Here is a 21,462-nt window from a genome sequence, read left to right on the forward strand (position 1 = left end):
GAAAGAGTCACTAGAAGAGGCACTCCAGCTTGTGTAAGAGGATGAACCAATTACCTCTCTCGTTTGGACAATGGCCATTATGGGCAGTGTGAGCTTGTCATGCCGGCTCGTCCCACTGCAGCTCCACAACCAGCCCTTTGGTTTTGGAGTGGAGCCTGTCTTGCTTTCCACTTGTGCATGGCTCTCTTCTTCAACCCCTTGGATGTTTTCATTTTTTTTGCAGCCTTTTGTGCTTTCCAGGCCTCTGGATTCACTGCAAGATCCTGTAAACACGTGTTCATTCCCTCTGTGAGTCCTTGTCGCCAGGCACAGAGCCCACTGTTCCAGCTGGATGTTCCACATCACAGCATCGTTGCCTAGCCAGTCTACACACCCCCTTGTCTCTCCCCAACCCTGCTGCTGTTTCTTTTGGCTGGAATAAACAACACCCCCCCATCCAGAGCCCGTGAAAGGCAATGGAAAAGTCTGCTTTGAGTCGAATTGATGCCTTCCTTTCCAAACTGAAAGCCCTTGGCAGACACAGATGAGTTAAGCCATCTCCCTCAGATGTGGCTCACAGGCAGCTGTTCCTGCCATCATCCCGGTGGGGAAGAGGGAAAGGGCAAAAAACTAATGGGTGTAGCCTCTAGGGGATAACTTTCATGGCTGAGGCAGCCCATCCCCGTCTCTCGCGACACACGTCAGAGCTCTCTCTGCCCATCAGGTTGAGGTGCCTGAGACCTCCAGGCTCCCATGGGAGTCCCTGCCCTGCTCCCAGCTCCACATGCATGGGCACAGGTTGTCACCCACTGTCCCCAGCACCCATTGCTCATCAGCCATCCCTCTTTGGGTGCATCTTTTATTGCTACATTAACATAAAAAAGACCTTTACAAGCTGTGTGGGCAAAGTCTCTGGCCTGCATTGCCTTGCCGCTCACAGGAAGCTGTTAAGAGGGTGCCTGTCTCTTCCAATATCACTTCAGTGCTTTAATTGCATGAACTGGAAGCTGCTGCTCCAGTGCTTAGTGGGGGAACTTCACAGGGCTTTAATAATTTGCTAAAAAGCTTTCAGGCTCCATTACTGTCTCATGGCTCCTGGTAATTGAGTGCCTGTGAGCTAAGAAACCTTCAGAGGAATAACTTGGTCTCTCGATCAGGTAGTCCAGAGCCACCACGGTTTTCTCCAGTGCAGGCAAGAAGCAATTAAACAAAGTGGAGTTTTTTGGGATGCTGGCAGGAGCTGGAGTCCTGTGACCAGCTCCCCTGGGAGCTGTGCTGGCAGGAGGGACAGAAGGTGTTTTCGTGTTTGCCCCAAGAGTCGGCTTCTCCTCCTGCCTCTGGAAGGTGTCTGGTGGGATGGAGGGGGTGCAGCAGGCAGGGCTGGGTGGGATGAGGGCTTGGGGAAGGTGGGATGGGCAGAGATGCTCCCACCCCACCAAGGGCATGGCAAGTGATGGCACGTGGGATTCAGGCTGCACGATCAGCCAGCCCCAGTGAGGTAACACAGCTGAGAACTGGTGGCTTCTAACATGTAAGAGATGGGGGATGCACAAAAGACTGGCTGGCTAGAGGCTGTAAGAGGGAAGACGTCCCTTGTCTGCCCCACGTTGGGAGTCACAGCTGGATGCACAGGTACTGACCGGCGATGGGAAGGTGACAGGTAAAACAGTGGGTGTGAGGGTGTCACCACAGCCCCACTGCCACTGCCGAGCCCCAGCCCAGGGCCAAACCCCCTAGGGTTAGGGCACCTTCCCAGGGCCAGCCTGGGCAGCAAGATGAGGGCAATTCTGCTGATGGGCACTTGGTATCACTGCTGCTGCTGCACAGGGAACGTGACTGCGGGGAGGGGACGGCTAATTGCTGCAGCAAGTCAAGGGCTGTTTAAGCAGCTAATTAATTCCTCCTAATCAGCCCTTGATCTGTTGAAAACTGCATGGCATTATCTCCTCTGCTGCAACACCTTGATAATTCCTGTCTGAATGGCCTTCACAGAGAACATATTTAAATAAACTCAATAGAGATTTCAGACAGATAGCAACTATAATTACCAGCTTGTACAAATTAAACCGTGGTTTGTTCTGTTCTTTTTCTTCTGCTTTTGCTGCCCAGAGCTCTTGCTAATCATGTTCTTGCTGCTGGTGGCACGCTGGTCCCCGGGGTGTATCCTGCACATGCCTTTGGAAAACTTGTGCTGGTGCCTGGTGCCAGGCTGGTGTTTTGAGTGAGGCTGCACATGGGCTGCTGGGTTTGCTTCTGTGCCACACGCTGTCCCCATGACCAGCCCTCCTTAGTATCCTGTTCCACTCTCTCCTGAGGTTTGCAGTCTTCTGGAACAGCAAAGAGTTTCTCACCTGGAAGTAGCACAAGCACTTGGGTGTTTGCCTTGAGCAGCCGCAGGAGCCCAGGCTGGAGCTTCCACCCTGGCCCTGGTGTTCAACCAGCACCATGGGCACTGACTGCCCCACCAGCACGTAGGCAATAAACTGCCAACTGCAGAGAGGCTTGATGGTGGTTTGTGAGGAGGGATAAGGTCAGGCCACACTTATTCCCTCAACAGTTTCTCAGGACAGCTGGAAAGGCTGGCTCCTCTGGCAGCCAGCAAAGGTCAGCTCTGCTGTGCCTGCTCTGCCTTGGCTCTGCTCCCCCCTGGGAGCACCACAGCCAGAGTTTGGGTGCTGCTCCTTGTCTTTTAGAGAAATGTAGTAGCTGCAAGCAGGGTTGTTTTGCAGCATCCAAGCAGTGACAGCAGAGAATGTTGTTACGCTTTAAGGAGGGATTCCAGGGAATCAGAAAGGTAACAGATTTTTCATAACAGGGGAATAGGTCGGTGCCTCTGATCTCCATAGGTGAAATACAGGTAGTCAGGTTTCCTGCCTTTTCATCGGGTTCCAAGCTAGCCAGGACATTTCTCCTGCAAGGGGAGATGCTCACATGGAGCCACTGAAGTCCAGAGTTGGGGTTTCTCCTGCCCCAGCACCCCCATGGCTGGTCTGGGAGTGGACACACTGAAGGAGAAAGTTTAAAAATTTGCTTAGGTCAGTTTTGTCTGAAGGGTTTTTTTTTAGTTAGGGCTGAATCAACCATGCATCCAGGGCTCACCCTGAGCACCTGCATCTTCTTGGGAGTGGGGTGCAGACATGCCCCAGGAGTTGATTGTTCTTCCTCTGGGCTTCTCATGGAATTTCTGACTCTTGGGTCCCTCCGTGAGCTGCTTCCTAGACAATGGGGCAAAATCCTTCTAGCTGGCAAATACTGTCTTCTTGGGATACTACAGAGATGGGGCAACATGAGGACATAGACCAGCTGATTAGCATCAAGATGCAAGACATCCCTGAGCCCCGAGCCTTTGGGCTATCTGCTTTCATTCCTTATCTCTGGGGCCAGCCAGATATAGAACTGGGGTCATGCAAATCCACACAGAGTCTCTATTTCAGAGCTGGGGTTGAGCAAATTAAAATGTAGCCTGTTCAAAACCCAGCTTCCCTGGATGGCAGCCACAAACAATCAATTTCCTTGAAACAAATACTAAATATTAATGAGAGGCAGTGGTCTGCTGTACACACAGAGCTGGAAAGAGCATTTCCTGTTGATCAGCTGTGGAGACAGGTTTGTGAGATGAAATTGCTTTTTGAATGGTTATTTGTGGCCCTTCTCGAGGTGGTTGGGAAAGATTTGCCTGCCCCCCCCAAAAAAAAGGAAACTCAGAGCATTTCCAGTTTGCATCAGGGCAGCCACTGGGGAAGGGTGATGGGGCTTTAATTTTTGTTTACACATTTTCCTGAGCGGTTGGGGAGATGACTTGGTTTTGGTTATGTAGAAATCAGCCCCAAATTTATATTGAGGGGGAGGCAATTCCTCGGAACATCAGCTGGCTGTGCCTGCCCTCCACAAGCACTGGAATGGCTGCCAAAGGCAGAATGTGGGACTCCAGAGCTCTCACCAGCCACATCCACCCCTTGATTTATTTCAGTAATGAGCACTGGGGGAAACATTAAAAAAAAACACCACTACTTACAGCCCTCACTGAGTATCCAGAAGTGGTAGGGCTGGGAACTTTGGAAAAGGAGTCTTGAATTTTTCTATTGCTTTGACCCTTGGGTGAGTCAGGAAACTTTGTATTAACTCCATTTCCAAACTCGGAAGGTGAGAAGAAAAATAAAAATGCTCCTTTCCCCTCCCTCACCAGGAGACACAGCCATGGCCTGGGGTTTTCCACCCCATGCTCTGCTTGCCCGTGGGCAGCACGGTGCTGGCTTTGGCTGGAAGAGCAAATGGCATACTGGGAATAGCCAGTCCTGCTCAGGAAGCTGCTGGTCTCAGCCCTGCCATGTCCCTGCACATGGCCATGGAGGATGCTGAGAACATTTTGCATCCATCATGCAATAAATAGTAACACGTTGGTTCATGACTGTGTAAAAACATTAAGCCAGCTGCGTAGCCATGGGTCGAACAAGAGCTAATATTAGCTAGAAACGAGTAAAATTAGAAAATTAGAGACGAGACAGAATTAATTAGTTGTTCAAGGAATAGAACCAGAACCGGAACAAATTAATTGTTGCAGAAATATCGCTGTGGGGCTTGGTGGGTGCTGCTGCTTCCAGCCCCATGCAGGCTTGGGATGACTCCCACAGGCTTGGAGAAGAGCCCAGGGTCCCATCTAGAGGCTGTGACAGCTAAAGAGAAGTTGGCGTTTCAGTCCCAGGCAGGGCTGCATCAGCAGTGAGAGCTGGGCTGTGCTGGGAACCATCCCAAACGCAGCCGAGCCAACTCCTGCCCCAAAGGGCTTAAAAATGCATCCCCTGGCCCCACTGCTCTCCCTTGCTTTCCAGATGGGCCTTTTTCTAAAGGTGAATGTAATGATGAGGCCACCTCGATGGCTCCATGTGGCACAAGGGCTCTCCCCTATGATCCCAGTGGTGCTGCGTTCTCTTTCAGCTTCACCCCTGCACCAGCTGAGATGCTTTACAGAAGTCCCCAAGCAAGCCAGGAGCTGCCATCCCTGCAAACACCACCAGAATAATTTCCAGGGAATTAGGAAATTGGTACAGATAACAGGCACGTGGCTGCATTTTTCCATCTGTGACTCAGTCACCTCTAGGGTCACTTCTTTTTGCTTCCCAAAGGTGGTAACTCATCCTATATTTCTTTCCCTTGCAGCACTCAACCAGCAGCTCCCATTTAGCAGCAGCATGACGCAGGGTGTTTTAAATTCAATTTAGAATACAAACTATTTATACCAGCCAGAAAAAAGGCAGTAAAGCGGCTCTTTCTGTCATGAGTGGATTTGTAATTTCAGAGCAATCATTGCATAACTAATTGAATCAGCTCTCAGCATGTGAAATCAGTGCCCTGCTTATCAGAGGTTTTCATCGTTCTCCCCTCCCGAAGCCAAGAGTCCCCCTTCACCAGCAGAGCTTTGTGCTCCTGCAGCAGCCTGGGAAGAGAGCAGGACCTGCAAAGCTGCCTTTTTCTGCTCAAATCAAAGCAATAAATGACCAAATGGATTCAGAGTAAATGAAGAGCTGAGCTGCAGGTGCCTCCCAAAAGCTGCCCAGGCTCCACACAAGGGGGTGAAGTGCACTTGAAGCTAATTAAGTGCCAGCCATGTCTGAGAAGCAAATTGGTGGCGAGATGTTCTGCTGACTCCCACCTTCTGCTTCATTGCCCAGGCGTGCTCTGCATGGCTTAAATTTAGGGACTGATCTAAACTCCAGGCTTAGCACCTGAACATGGAGCCTAAAAGAGGCAATAAATACAGTGACAGCTTTCTGAGGGATACTAGGAAGGTAGGAAACAGTAGCTCTAAGTATTTTCATCAGCTTGGGAGTGGGAGTCCTGGATTTGGGGACTGAGGTGGATGCAGTCCTGCAGATTTTGGGAGCAGCTCCAGCCACCCACATGCAGCAGCCACCCAGGATGAGAGGGCATCTCCTGAGCTGTGAGGTCTTTTTGGCAGGGGCCCATCAGCTGCTGCAGAACATGGAGCTTCAGTTTGCAGCCAGAGAAAGGTGTGCTGCAGAGAATGCTGATGCCTGCCTGGAGATGCATCCTGCATGGGGGTTCGGAGGGGATGGCCTTGAGATAGCTGTGCAGGAATGGGTGTGGAGTGCAGATGAGCCCTTAATGGCTGCAGCTGCTGAGTGGTAATACAGGCCAGCTGGTTCAGCCTATATAAGTAGAAGCAGCTCTCTAGGTCAAGTCTTACATGGGGGGGGTGGGGGGGAGAGGGAGAAGGGGAGCGAGACTGAGAGCCTAGAGGAGCATTTGCAGACTTTTCTGGTAGTAACATGAGGAGGGTTTGTCCTGCTAGTTATGATCCCCTACAGTTGAATGTGGGAGATGGTGGAGCCTAGAAAATTACAGAATCATAGAATGGTTTGGGTTGGAAGAGAACTTTAAAGGTTATCTAATCCAACCTCCTAGCAATGAGCAGGGACATCTTCAACTAGACGAGGTTGCTCAAGCCTCAACTGCACCTTGAATGTTTCCAGGGATAGAGCATCTACCATCTCTCTGGGAAACCTGGGCTAGTGTTTCAGCAGCCTCACTGTAAAAAATTTCTTCCTTATGTCTAATATAAATCTCCTTCTTTTAGTTTAAAGCCATCACCCCTTGTCCTATCACTATAGACCCTGATAAGTTTGTCTCTACCTTTCTTTTACTGAGAGTTGGGTGTCTCTGTGGTCTATCCCGTACTCAAAGATCTGTTTTCCCTTCAGAAGAGCAGTACTGGACTCCACGTGCAGGGATTTGTTGGCTTTGGTGGCCTGGGGACAGCCTTAGCAATGCTCTAAGCCTTGTTGGACAGATGTCTAAGCCACATACTCCCCAAAACGAATGTGTGAGTTATTTTTTCCCATGAGCAAGTGCCTCAGTGCTGCTGGCTGGGCTGGGGAAGGAATTTTCATCCCCAGGCTTGGTTTAGGCCATATCCTAGCAGTGGCCTTTGCTTGCTCCTCACACAAAGCCACACAGACTGTGTGTGTCCCCACATGGGACCAAGGGGCTGACTCATCAGTCCACTAGCTGGGAAGCTTTCTGCTAGTTTAAAGAGACTTTTCTAAAGGAGAACAAACCAATGAAAAAAAAAACAGTAAAAGAAAAATTGGCTTCATCCTATCTTAAACCAGGACACTGGGGCAGCACCAACACACTCTGGCCCAGCCCAACTACCTGCTTTGTTTTCTGTTGTCTCTTCAGGTAGCCAGATGGGAGCACAGAACGCGAGCGCTCAGCAGAGCCTTCGGCTCTCCCCGTGCTGCCTGCTACTGCCTGGGCACTGTTATCCTGGTGCTCAACGGTGTGAGGAGCCACTGGTAAGGACCTGACCCTACTGCTGTGCACAGAAATGCTCCTGCAGGGTGTGGGGGGGTGAGAGATGTTTACCCTGCAGTACTGGATCCAGCCCCAGTGAATTGCTTTGACATGGCTGGATGCCTTCAGCCAGCAGCAGGTTTATTCCTGGACTTGTAATAAGGACCAGGGGTGCAGCAGTGTGGCCAAAATCATCAGTCTCAAGATGAGTGTGCCAGGTTTCCTTGCTCTGCCCTTGGGGGGTGGTTTCCCCTGCAGGCTGGGGGAGGGCAGCCCTGTTTGCACAGAATAGATCATGTGTAACAGAAGAGTTTTTTAATTTTCTCTTAAAAATCATAAACAAAATTAAACCTGTTTTTAAGAAGCTGCTGTTTCCTGTGTGGAAGAGCAGGATTATCTGTGCACTTAGCAGGCAGTCTCTTCAAACTCTTATCTGCAATCTCTTTAAATACCACCTGTGCTACTTAATGGTATTGTTTGACTGATACACCACAGGAATAGGTCCTTTGACATTCTGAGGGCAGCAGAGAGGTTTACTGCAGAAGTTTTCCTCAATGCCAGCAATTTATCTGTGATCTGGGAGGCTTTATCTTCAACTGCTGTTAGGAGAGACAGACTCTTACTGAATTCCCAGATTCAATTATGCCAGGGTCAGAGCTAATGGGTTGTTTAGTACTTTGGGTAATTTCCCAGGCTGCAGAGATCTCAGGTTGGAATTTGCACATGTATTTAAGAGCTTTGTCCTCCTGGAAGTGACACCAAGACCTGCCCTAGCCCTTCTGTGTTTGTGCCAGCTACTGCCTGTTGGAGAAATTGTAAGAAACTTGAAATGAATGGGACCAGAATTAAATGTAGGCAGTGTAGAGAGCATGAGCATGTTCAGCTGATGTCTCGGTGACACAGCAGCCCTGCATTTCACTGGGGAATGTCTCAGCAGGCTCTTGCACGAGTGACATACTTGTCTGGGAAGCAATGCAAAGCCTTCTGCCTGCCTTTAATTAAAAACATAGCTGATGGGAAGGACAGTCTCTGTTCCCAGTGGTCCTGCTGGCTCCTGGGTCAGCGAGGCTTGCTAGGTCACAGCAAGGCACTGATAGGGAACTGCTGGGAGAGCCAAGGAGTCCTCATCTGTCCCAGCTGTACCTCACACTTTCCCCCTGCAGACCCCTCAGTGTCCTACCAGGGCTGACATGGCTGGTTGTGCTGGTTCTGCTCTATGTCATGAGTTTGTGAGTGCTGTGGGGCTCATTGGGGGTGGCTCTGCCTGTGCAGCAGTTGTGCCTTGAAGGGAAACAGAAAGGTCAAGCTGGAAGGCTGGAAAAGCCCCATTGGACCTTGGGTTTGGAGGAGAGGCTCTAGAAGATGGAGCAGCTCACCTCTAGCAGAACATAGGTGAAATACCAGCCCACCCTGAGGGGCCAAGGCCATTCCAGGTGACTGCAATATGAAGTTCATTTTGCCCAGCTGTTTCAACATGGTTGGGTTCTTCCCTTGCCTCTCCTTGGCACTGAAGCTGGCCTGAGAGTGATGACTAGCAGGCTTTGGAGCCTGTTCAGGCAAGGCAAGCCCCTGTGGGAGTGATGGGATGGCTTCAGGGTGGTCATCAGAGTAGCAACTGCTGGAGCAACTGCCTCCATTCCCAGCTCAGTGAGCCCTCCAGGGCTACCTGGGGCTTCTTAATGATCTTTGCAAAGGACTCATCCTGTCCCTTGCGTAGAGATACCAGCCAGGTCAGACCCAGGGTTCTGCCGGCCAGGGAGGGGTTCACGAGTCATACAGCACTGGCACCGTCATCGCAGTGATGCTAGGAAGGATGTGTCTCGCCCTCTCTTTCTATTTTTCTTTTCTCTTTATTTTATTTTGAGTCACTGGTGCCCGGTGATCGCCGGTTTCCCGCTGCCCGCCCCGTGGGGGCGATGGAGCCGGCAGAGCCGGAGCGGTGCCTCTTTGGGGCTGCTTCTTGAAGCGTGTTGGCTGCTGATAGCGAGAGAAAAGGCAGCCTCGGGGGTCCCTCCACCCCCGGTGCTGTAATCCAGCCTTTAGAACTCCTCTCTGTGTTCTTTGGGGACTTTTGCTGTGGGCGGGGGGAGCGATGGAGGAGCCCACGGGATGTCTCTTTTGTTTTTAAAAACCTTTTTGCAACTGGATTTTTGAAAGGCTCCCAGCTGGGGGCGGAGGAGGGGAGGGCAGAGGAGACCAATTTTAGGAGCGGGTTGGCTTGGGCTTGTAGCTGAAGGCAGGTGGGAGCTGCTGCACTTCCCATCCCACGCAGGGCTCTGCCGTGGTCCTGTCCCCGGCTCAGCACCGTGATTCCCTCATCCAGGCTTTGCTCTGAAGGGATACCTAGGGCGTGAGAAGAGGAATGTCTTGTGCTCAGTTAAGCAATTAGGTGCTTCCCGGCTCTGACCTTCATTATCAGCCTTAGCTGGCTTCTGAGCAGCAATCCAGAGTGACCTGTGACCAGGGGGAACCTGCTTAGTCAACTGCACAAGGCACGCATCCATAATTGCTTTGGTGCAATGATTATTTTCATCACAGCTGTGTTCTTTCTGCAAGAAGTTGGGAACTTCCATCACTGAGGTTCTTATCTGCAAAAACAATTTCTGAACTTTTGAACCATTTTATTCTTGTGCGTTATCCTAGTGGTTTATGACTGTTATCTGTGTGACATGGGACAGGACAACCTTTGCTGTCCTCCAGACTTCTGTCCAGCGTCACTCTGTCCTGCCTTACCATGTTGTTGAGATCATTTCCTTCATCACCTCTACAGTGAGCTGCTGGTGCTGCCTCCAAGGCCTCCAGCTCTCCCTTCTGCACCCCCTGGCAGCTCCCCATCTCAGGGCAGGCATGTGCAGGTGGTTTTGTACACAGGGAGTTTAGGAACTTCCCACCTTAAGGGTCATGGGTTGTTTGCATGAGTGGTAAAGGCACCACCTGCATGCACACCCTGAGTGGGAGGGTTTGCAGATCACAGAATCATAGGATGATTTGGGTTGGAAGGGAGCTTTAAATGTCACCTAGTCCAGTGTGAGGGTCTTGGGGTACCTGGGGTTGTGGTGCCTCTGATAGGAGTGACCCCTGGAGATGCTGAGCGAGGGCAGTGCCTTTAGCAACGTGCTCAGTTGATGTGAAGTCCTTCACTGATGGCACCCACTGAGTATTGCCTCCTGCATGGATGGACTTCTCTCTTGGAGCTGATGCTTCCAAGAAAATCCACCCTGGGACAGGATTTTGCACAGGGAAGAGGTTGTTCATCATTGCCTGGTAGCTCCTCTTACCTTTACGCTCAATGACATTTATTTTTGTGAGCTGGTACCATGAACAAGCGTGGTGTAAACGGTATCGATCTGAGGGCCACGTGGCCTTTTGTGCAGAAATTACCAAGTTTGATGCTGGGAATTGAATGTGGCCTGAAAGAGCTGCTGGCCCCTCTGAGCCACACTGCCAGCAATCCCTGAGAGCTGTCTGGGAAAAGCCCCAGGCAGCCCCAGCACCTCATGTCCCTGCTGGCACGGCTGCCGAGCATCTGGGTGAGGAAACCAGGCAGCTGAGATGCAAGGCAAGGGTGGGGAGAAGCTGCCACAGCCCCCAACTGACCTAAATAACACACACTGATGCTGGCAGAAAAGCAGAGTCATTATTGGCAAAAGAAGCTGTGAAGATGATGAACCAACTGGGCTGACAATTGCTGGTGGTGTCTGTAGGATGATTTTAGTGTCGTTGGGGTTGCTTTTGTCAAATGAACAAGATCTTTTGTTGCAGTGTGTGCTGCTGGGCACCACCAGATGGTTTTAGCCCCTTTGCCTCCTTTTGCTGCAGAGGAACAAAACCTCAGGCGTGGGAGATGGACCAATGTCCTGCATGGTGACTGCAGGACCTTGCAGCAGTGGCTGCTGCCTCCCCAGCCCCAGCTGCCTGCACCCCAATGTCCTGCGTGGTGACTGCAGGCCCTTGCAGCAGTGGCTGCGGCCTCCCCAGCCCCAGCTGCCTGCACCACCACTGGTCCTCGCTGCCTGCCAGCCCTTGGCCCAATTCTGCCCCAATTGCGTTTGCCAGCCCCAGTTTCCAGGCTAATATTTGGGATCAGGTGAAGGAAGCACTGCTGGGCTGTTCCCAGCAGTGACCCAGTTTGCTGGACGAGGTCTTTGCCCTTCTCTGTGGGAAAGGGGTTACAAAATATGCTCAGTATGGGCCACGGAGAGAGGCCCAGAGACCTAAAAATGCCAGCTTCTCCCTTAGTGCAGTATTTCCAAGTTTGCTTCATGCAGCCTTTGGGGATATGTTTTGGTTTGGGCTGTGGGTCGGGTAAGTTCTCTGGTGCTGCAATCACAATTCTCCAGCTGAATGCATCAGTGCCTGTTAGTACAAACCTGGCCCCATGTCCCTTTGGTGTCCCAGCAAGAGGACCAGTGGCAGATTTTCCTCACTCCCAGTTTCTCCCCACAGCCCATGGAATGACATCTCTGTCCCCATGCTTTGCTACCACTTGGAGTGTTTTTCCAGTTCCAGGTTTATTCATGTGGTTTATTTGTGGTAAACTGAAAGAAGGTAGATTCAGACTAGATATAATGGAGCAATTTTTTATTATGAGGGTGGTGAAACACTGGCCAAGGTTTCCTAGGGAAGCTGGAGATGCCCCATCACTGAAGACATTCAAGGTCCTGTTGGATGGGGCTTTGAGCAACTAGATCTTGTTGAAGATGTCCCTGCTTATGGCAGGGAGGTTGGACTGGATGATCTTTAAAGGTCATTTCCATCCCAAACTGTTCCATGATTCCCAAAAAGCAGTGGCAGCAGCTGAGTCTCTGAGCACTCCTGTCTCTGCTTTGGGGAGGGTGAAGCAGAACAGCCCCTGCTGCCATGACCTCCCTGTGCAGAGCCCTGTGGCAGCCCCACAGTCCCACCACAGCTGCTCCTACCCTGCCAAGAATTGGCCAGATTTGCCTGTTTGGCCAAAACAGATCTGATGGATTAGGGTTTATTCCCTGCTGGGGTGGCAAGTGGGTGCCTCTAGTGTCACGCTTCACACTGGCACACGTGGGGAGATCTCTGGGTAGGCCCCATTTTCCCACTTTCCATTTGCCAAAGCTGGGGGCACCCCCCAATGCCGACATCCCTGCAACTGGCAGCCAGGTATGGGATTAAAGTAGGTCGCAGCCCACCCACCCCTCCCGTCTCCGGTACGAGGGATGCTCCTCACCATGGCAATCGCTCCGCTCGGCGCATCAAGCAGTTCCAGGTACTGGGACAAAGCGTGGCTGTAATTGGTGTCCTCTGGGGTGCCAGGCTGGGCCGCTGCCTTGTCGTGCAGCCAGAAATAAATGCTGTAACCAACGTGATTCAGAGGCACATGGAGAAAGGGACTGGTTTCATGACAGATCGGCTGCATGATGAGTTCCCTTAGTGAGGGAGATGGCCGGCACCTTGTCCTCCCTCTACCAGGGAGGAGGAGGCTCTCCTGCCTCTGAGGAGCAGTCACGGGTGCCGGAATAATTGACAACTCTGTGCTACTTGTCATGGCCCAGCATCATAAATGCTTAAAAGGTTTATTTACCAATTCTGAAAACTCCTGCGCGCATCATGTTTTATGCAAATAGAGAGTGTGTTTAGGAAGATATAAAACATCACTAGAGGGAAAGGCAGTGCATTATCTCTGTGAAAACACCTCTTTCTATAGCTGTAAGCCAAACAGCAGGGGACCAAGCAAGACATGCTGATGAGGGTAACTAATGCAGGCCTATCTGACCATGAAAAGGAGGGATGGGATCATTCAGAGCAGGGGAGGCAGCTTTGCCAAAACAAACCACGTCACGTGGTGGTTGCAAAACTTGGAGGTTGATTCTCACTCAACCAGTTAACGCTCTTGAAGTCACCTTTGTTCTTTTCCTGCTCTGAGGCCAAGTCAGGTCACTAGGATAAGGTGTCTCAAGGATGTAAGACAGCATGAATACAGTTCATCTGGAGTGGGAAGCAGCCTCTGGACACTGTGTTCCAGCAGTTCCTCTCTGCTCTCCTGTCTCTTTTCTGGGGGCTGGGATTCAGGCAGGTGCCAGCTCAGTGCTGCTCTCCCAGACCTGCCTCCCCAAGGATCATCAGCATCATTTTGTGATTGCTGTGAGATCCCTTCCTGGTACTAGTGCCCTGTGGAGAGGTCCTGGCCAGATGTGGAGTCAGACCCCCCCAGAGCTGTGAAAAGGCATTAGCATCTTCCTCTGCAGGAGCGAAGAGCTCCAGAGCATCCCCAGGCCAGGGTTGCTCAGGCAGACAGGCCTATCCTGGCAAAGGAATCAATTCCCACCCAAACCAAGGAGTGCTGGTTGCAAGGGTGTGGATTTGGATTTCCTCACAGGGGACACTTTGGTCTTTTAAAAATAAATACCAGGGAGGTGGTGCAAAGGGTTGTGCAGCTGCTGCTTCACCTCACAGCCAGATTTGTGTGTTCCAATCAGCAAGGATTTTAAGCATGGACACATGCTGTTACCTCTCCTGGGGCCGTGCTGTGGTTCCTCTGCCTGTGCTTGGCTCCCTGGAAAAGGGAATTACCCTGTGATTTCCAGCAGAGTGTAAATCACCAAGATGATGTGTTCTTGTTCACTCCCAAGGAAATTGCATTTATTCTGTTTTTTGTTTCCTTGCTTCAGTCCAAAGTGAAGACTAAATTACTTGCTCTGGGGTCCTAAAATCTCCCCAACAGTAGAAAACCTACTAAAGCTCCAAGGAAAACAAAAAATATAATCCAAATCCCTAAACAACAGGGTTTAAATCTCATCATGGACTTTCTTTGGTGCACATAACTTGCCATCTTGTCTTTGAGGCTTCAAAAGTTGCATTTCCAGCAACTTGTCCATCAATCAGCCAGGCAGGCAGGATTGTCTCTCGCAGCTTTCATTTGGGCTACAGAGAAAACCCATGGATTTGCAGGGCTGGGGGAAGCTGGACATAAGGGAAAAAAACTATCCCAAGCCTTGTGGGTAACGTCATAGAAGCACTTTCCTATCTGAGGAGCAGCTCTCCTGGCCTGGTCCCGGCAGGCAGCGTGGCCAGAGGTGCAGGAGAGCTGTTATTCCACTTGAATTCCAGCCTCCAGGGTGCTCATTAAAAAAGGGCTCCAAGTTTCCTACCTCATGTGTCAGCAACATGTGGAGCAGCAGTACAGGGCTCTGCGGGTGCGTTATCTCACTCTTATTAATGGGCATTTTTTAATCACAGTGTTGTTGCCTTTGTAGTCATAGTTTGTATCAGAGCTGTTTGAGATGCTGAGCATGCCAAGCCCTGCTCCGGGCAAAGTTCAGGGGGCTGAAGGGAGGGGTCACAATTATTCCAACACAAAGTGGTGTTTGGAAGGTCAGATCTGAAATGCCTGAACACGGCCGGAGCTGAGGAACTGTGTTCGCACTTGAAAATTCCTGTCTCTAGTATTTTCCTTTTGCTGTTCCAGTCCTCCCCCTGACTGTCAGGCTTCAGCTGTGAATCACTCCTGGGCACGTGGCTAACACATGAACACTGCAAAATATTTTGATGGAGGGGAGTGGGGGTGGCAGCATGAGATAACCCAGCCAATTGTTCCCAACCCTTCAAGTCCTGTGCTGGGGCATCACAGCCTCCAGCATTTCCAAGGGCATCCTCCCCAGAGCTCCCAGTCATGATGAAACAAGGAAGGCAAAGCTTTTGATATTGCAGTTCAGTGGAGCTGGTATTTGCAGGGATGAGCAAGGGTTGGCAAGTAGTAGTTGCTCTGGGTCAGGTCCTGGCTTTGGCTCCTTGCTTCTCCTGGTGGGAGGTTGAGTAGGTCCAAGTGGGAAAAGGGACCTGGTGAAGGGTCCTCTTCAGGGGCTCCTCTCCCAAAGCTCCCCATCTCCCAGGAGGAGGGTGGGTGATGTTGGTAATGAGTCACTGCTTTTAACAGCTCTTATTTCTCCAACAGCTTCACAGAAGCCATGAAGAGCCAGCCAAAGTTGGGGGGCTTGGACTGCCTCTGGGCCTATTACTTGGGCTTGGCCATCTTGGCTGTAGGGACCTTGTTTGTAATCTCCAGCTTCTTAGCACTGGGATTCATTGGGACATTCCTAGGTAAGCAATAAAAGTTCAACAGCTTAACCACAAAGTACATTTAATCATTGCAGGGGGCTTTTGTTAGGGCAGAGTTTCCTCATCCTTGCCTTCAGGGCTGTTAGATTTGCTCTTGGCTTTGATACCTAACCAAGCTAACACCTCCCCCAGAGATGGTGCAGTGGTTTGAGTCCCATCACCTTCAGTGTCAAGCCTGAAATTGTGGAAAGCAGCTGATACCTGACAGTCCAAATGTGCTCCAGCAAAGGGACCCCAGGTGCAGATCCCAGGAGCAGGTCAGCACTGGGTGCAAGCTGTCCAGCCACCTTGCTCTGAGCCACCACCCACACACCAAGGCAAGATCTCATTTGCTTTTCCCTCTGCAATAAACCTGACGTTTGTTGACAGATTCTTTTATCTGCTGCTTATGGCAGAAGGCATTTTCCACTGTGCCTGCTTTCACATTTAGAGAGTAATTCTATTAGCCTTGTTGACTTTAAAATCATGCCAGTATGTGTGGAATTCATAAAAATAAAATAGAGACAGGAACAATAAATATCTAAGGAAAGGGGCAGCTCCTGCTGGCTGGAATAATCACAGCCCTGCTCTGACACTGCATTTGGGCTGTGCTTTTCAAAGTGCTTTGCAAACCAAATTCAATTAGTTCCTGCAGTGTCGGCAGGAAGATGAGAGGGAGGTAATAAGCCTTCCTGGTTTCAAGTGGAGTTGCAAAGAAATGTGTTGAGTTAGCCAAGATCCTGCCACCAGAAATAGAACTCAGCACTCCTGAACGTGTGCCCTCAGCCTTCCTCTGTGCAGCCCTGCTCCTGGCCCCTTGTCACAACCCTGCCCCCCAGTTCCTGGGCACCAGCACCTTCCAGAATCACCTGCAGCCCCCAGGGATGGTGCTGTGCCCACAGAGACATGGCCAGAGAGAGGAGTCCTCGCTAGCAAGAGCTGCTTGAATGCTCCTGAAGTTCAGCCAGGTCTGGGGTTGTTTACGTAAAGCCTGATTCATCCCACCATCCAGGAGGATCCACTGGACTTGAACCACTGGGCAACAGCAAACAAGTGAGTCAGACTCAGCGTAAGCACTGAGAGTGGCCCCATCCCCCTCCGCTCTGCATGGGCCAGTGGCTCCTGTATCCCCCAGGGCTGGGAAGAGGCAGATGTTAGTGGCCCTTATTGGGGCTCTGCTCCATCTGCTCCATCTTCTCTGCTGGCAGAGGCTTTCCTGGCCACCAGTGCATGGGGCAGAGGCTGCACAGCTCCAAGCCTTGCTTGAGATGCAGCTGGGGCATGATGAGTGCTGGGGCAGAGCTCAGTCAGGGTGGGAGATGCCAAGACCACGTGCTGATCTGCTAAGGCACATGGAAAATAAAGAGGTGATTGGTAACAGCCAACATAGCTTCACTAAGAGCAAGTCATACCTGACCAATTTGATGCTTCTCATCTGACCTCAAGAGAAGCTTGAGAGAGCCTTGTCCTGTGCAGCAAGATGGTTGCACTGATCTCCAGCAAAAAAATGACCCAAATGAAATGGCAAAGTCCTGTCAAGTAGCAGATTCCTGAGCTGAGAGCTTGATGGAGGCACAGGAGATGCCCAGGCTGATGCTGGGCAAACTGATGCACAATCCCTTCCTTTTCACAGGATAGTTATAGTTGGAAAGGACCTCTGAGATCACTGAGATCACTTTGTACCTGCCTGAACTTAAAAACATCACAGGTTCTTTCTGCTGGTCATGTTATTTTAACTGTGTGGGTTTGGGGGCAGGGTTTACGTTGGAAAAGCTTGTGTCCTGGTGGAGCTGCCTGATCCCCCAGCTGCCATGTGCTCCTGCTTGCCAGGAGCCTGCCCAGAGGGTCCCACGGCCCCACCAGTGCCAGGGGCAGATAAGCCCCTGCCAGCCCCACAGAGCCAGAGCTTTGTGCAAACCTCCAGCACCACTGGGGAGCAGAGTGTTCAGCCCAGAGGCAAGGGTGGGCAGGGTATAATGAAGCATTTTGACACATAAGAAATCACAGAAATGGGCTGTGGTGGGGGGTGATGTGTTCTTTCTACCAGAACAATCTCAGAGATGTATTGCCAAGTAACTCTGAGAACATATAGTATGAATACCAGGCAATTATCTCACTTTGTGGCCTGTAGTTAAAGCCCAAAAGCATTGTCTAATTGGGCAGGCACTGTTTATCCTTAGAAATAAATGTTTTTGCACCATGTGAGGTCAAAGAAATTACGCTACGATTCAGGTAATAATAATAACCTTGAATAGTTTGCACTCCTGTAATGCCTTTTATCTGGATTTCCGAGCACTTTCTCACCATACATTAATCCTCACCACCCTCCGTGCTATAGGAAAGACTGATATTATGATCAGTGCACAATAGCACCAGGAGGGATGGAGGAGACTTGCCCAAGGTCAGGGAACAGGCTGGCAGCAGAGCTGGGAACACAACCCAGGGAGGTGGCAGCTCCTGAGGCTGATGGACTGTCACTGCTCCTCCTTGATTGATGTTCTGTCTTGTGCAATGGACACGGAGCAAAATCCTTGCTGGGCTTTGTGGTCTCACATTTAAGACCAGCAGAAATCAGAGCTCAACATCTCAGCTCTTCCCCACACACACAAAATGCCACTCACAAGCTGCATGACATCTCCTTGCTTGTCATTTCTTTTCCAGGCTCCTTGCAAGAGGGTGGAAGGATCACTCGGAGGTAGATAGGAAGCTGGTTGGGTGCTGACAGCTCTGAAAGCTTTCCTCATTACAGATGACAATCACCCCTTATCATCATGATGCTGATAATTGAGTGTTTTGTAGGCAGAGGTGCTATTTTCTGAAATTCTGAGAAATTCTCTGATGAGTCAAGGGTGACACTGAATGAGGGCATTTGATGGTGGCAGTCATGATGATAACATCTAGAAACACCATTACAGGGCACTGAGCTTATTTCCCCATTAAATGGATTTGATCCTGTGCTCTTGCTTCCTTGTCAAGAGGCACCAGATGGGCAGTTTTCCATCGAAAAAGCCAGTTGGGACCTGGAGAGCTACCCTCCTGGGGAGGGATGTGGCTGCCATGGCCTCGTTGCAGGGCACAGACCTTCCTCCCAAGCAAAGAGCCTGGGGAAGCTGGTTGACACGGGGTAAACAGCCAAACTAATTGTTGCTGTTTTCTCAGCCTGAAAATCAGCAGCAAACCCCCTTGTTTACCTTCACTTTGCCTCCCTGTCAGGAATGTCCTGGAATGTGCCAAATTCCCACCTTCATGGAGCCTAACCAGACACCTTCTCTTTGCTCTGCAGGTGATTATTTTGGCATCCTGATGGAAGCAAAAGTGACCAGCTTCCCCTTCAATGTCCTGGATAATCCCATGTACTGGGGCAGCACAGCCATCTACCTGGGATGGTCCCTCATGTGAGTATGTGCCAACTACACCAGTGTGAGGTGCTGGGCTGCACCAGGGGCCAAAGAAACTCTTGGTGATGGAACAGGTTGCCCAGGGAAGCTGTGGCTGCCCCATCCCTGGAAGTGTTGAAGGGCAGGTTGGATGGGGCTTGGAGCAACCTGGTCTGGTGGAAGGTGTCCCTGCCCATGCAGGGGGCTTGGAACTTGATGGTCTTTTAAGGACCCTTCCAACCCAAACCAGTGTGGGATTCATACGATCTCTGATTCTTTGGCTGTCAGCAAAAAAAAGACAAAAAAAATACAGCAGGGAATGCTGACTGTTTTTGTGCATGCAAAATCTTCAGCATTAATTGTAGAAAAATAAATAATGGCCAAGTTCTGAGGAGGGGAAGCATCAAGAAATGCTCAGCAGCTGAATGAGGCCCTTGGCAGGCTCTGCACATGGAAAAATCAACAGTCGGGGCCGAATTCATGGCGGTGTCACTCGGCAGGAGCAGGGCACTGGTACCCAGGATCAGTGTGACCCTGTAGTTACCTCTGGAAAAGGCAAAACAAGGCAAGACACCCTTTCCCCCATTGCAGTGTGATAACACTTCCAAAACTCCTTGTGTGATACAACACAGCTTAACAGCCTGCTTAGGAGCAAGTGAATAGGCTGTAATTTAGCAGCAAATGAGCAATGTACTCTACTCTCTGTAACAAGTTTTAAGTGGTTTTCATTTAATATCACATTTTATTTATTTGCCCAGGAGGAAAAAAACAACCCTGTCTGTGTTACACCAAGAGCCTGCAGAGCATTTTGGGCCTCTATCCTGAGCATTTTGCACTGATACTCCTGTGTCTGACCATTTCTCTTCTACTTGGTGGACAAAATTGAGTGCTTTGCCACTTTCTGGTTACTTTTTCAGCTATGTCTGCAGCACTTTCTGGTCCTTGGTGATAAGTAAAGCTGATGGTTTCTGTCTTATCTCCACTGAGCTTAGCTACTCTTCCTTCTGCACAAAATCCCCCTGGTACCATCAGAGCTGGCTGCCTTCCTGGTAGGCCCACAGTATTAAATTAGGTCCAGACCCCAAGAAATGGTGCACAGCAGCTGGGGTGAGCTCACTGCCAGGCCTGTGGCAGGAGAACCAGCCCCAGGATCAGCAGCTTGACAGCCATGGGGCAGAGCTGGGGCAGGATGAGGCCCCCCCTGCTGCACCACAGCCAGAGGTGCCCGGTACTACCACCCCCACCACAGCACAGGCATTTGACCAGGAGGAATTACAAGGAATTTTTTATTTGTTTAAGATCAGTATCAAACTATTTCCTGGAACTTTTGCAGAACCAGCTGAACCCTCCTGAGCTGTTTCTGTCTCAGAAATCCCTTCTTCGTCACCGTGAGACATTAACCTTGCTCCAGGTGCACGTTGCCTGGTCCTCCACCTCAATCCTGGGTAAAAGCAGCTGGAAGCGGCTGGAGACAACACTGTGATTGCCTCCTTTTTCTCGTTAAAAAGCTGCCACCATAAAGGGCAGCGAGGCATGACAAATAATTGCTGTTAACAAATTGCTGGAGCTGTGCAAAGTGGCACCAGGACACCGCCTGCCTGCCCTGGGGAAGCTCTGCACAACTCTTTATGCTCTGTTTTTGACTGTTTCTCTTCCCTGGGGTCTCAGCTCAGGTTGCTGAGGGGTTTTTTTGTGAGTTCCAGGTCTCTTTTGGGGTCCCAGGGCTTTGGGAAGATGTTATGTGTCTGCCCTCGGAGGCCAGAGCTAAGGTCCCAGCTCCATGGCAGTGGGAGGGATGCCACAGGAATGTGTTTGCTCTCTGGTTCTGGTCACACTGAAAACGTGGAGCATACTTAGCCTTCCTTGGTGATGTATCACACTCCATGTCGTGGCGTCAGAGCCCGAAGGACTGATTCATGTTCATCTCTAAGGGCACACACCACAGGACGTGAGCCAGGCCTGGCAGCTCCCCAGCCCCTGCCTCCGGGCTCCAGCCCATCCGCACAGCATCGCACAGGGCCACAGCCCCCCTGCTCTCCCTGGCAGGGCAGTGCAGCTTTCCCCAGCTCGACTAATGGCAGCTCTGCAGCCAAAAACCTGCTTGCCTAATACACTGGAGAAGGAACCTTCACCAGTCAAAATCAGGAGCTCCAGGGAGGAAAGGGGAAAGCTGGTGTCCAACACCCCAGACCACCGAGGCCGGTGGGGAAGATGTGAGTCCCCACCATTGCCCTTGCAGACAATCCCCAGTTATGGGGAGCTGTGCCCAGGGTTGGGGACAGACGGACTTTCTACCCTAAAAAATTCTTACCAGGACCACAAAATCCTCCTGGCTGACTCATCACCAACGATGCAACAGCATGAGCCCAAGAAGTAGGTCGAGCTTGAAAGAGGAGAGGAGCAATCACCCAAATGCTTCTCATCACCTCAAGCAGCTGAAAGACAAATGGAGCATTAGTTGTTTGGGGACAGCTTTGTGTAGCTCTGCAAGGGAAGTGTTTTAACTCACAGGCAACAGGCTGTGTAAATCAGAGCTGGTGCTGCAGCCAAATGATGCAATTAGAGGTCTTGCTGTCAACAAACAATCATGCAAATTTGTTCTCTCTGATAGGAATCAAGGAGGAGACATGACTAAGCATGTAATAGCAGGGAGTTGGGAGAAGAAGTTGCCTGATGCTTCCTAATGAGGGAAAAAACTTACTGCAAAATGGAAAGTGTGAAAAGT

The 21,462-nt window shown here is 50.7% G+C and overlaps 1 protein-coding gene across 1 annotated transcript in view; it reads left to right on the forward strand.

The window, feature by feature from the left end:
• Positions 1-21,462, forward strand: part of PEMT (phosphatidylethanolamine N-methyltransferase) — a 37,704-nt gene that overhangs the window by 13,019 nt on the left and 3,223 nt on the right. The window contains exons 2-4 of the mRNA XM_010003567.1: positions 7,180-7,295; positions 15,218-15,363; positions 18,644-18,755. Of these exons, the coding sequence (XP_010001869.1) occupies positions 7,180-7,295; positions 15,218-15,363; positions 18,644-18,755 (374 nt within the window). The remainder of the gene's footprint in view (positions 1-7,179; positions 7,296-15,217; positions 15,364-18,643; positions 18,756-21,462) is intronic.

Source organism: Chaetura pelagica, unplaced genomic scaffold, assembly GCF_000747805.2.
Source record: "Chaetura pelagica isolate M959 unplaced genomic scaffold, ChaPel_1.0 scaffold408, whole genome shotgun sequence".
Classification (NCBI taxonomy): Eukaryota; Metazoa; Chordata; class Aves; order Apodiformes; family Apodidae; genus Chaetura; species Chaetura pelagica.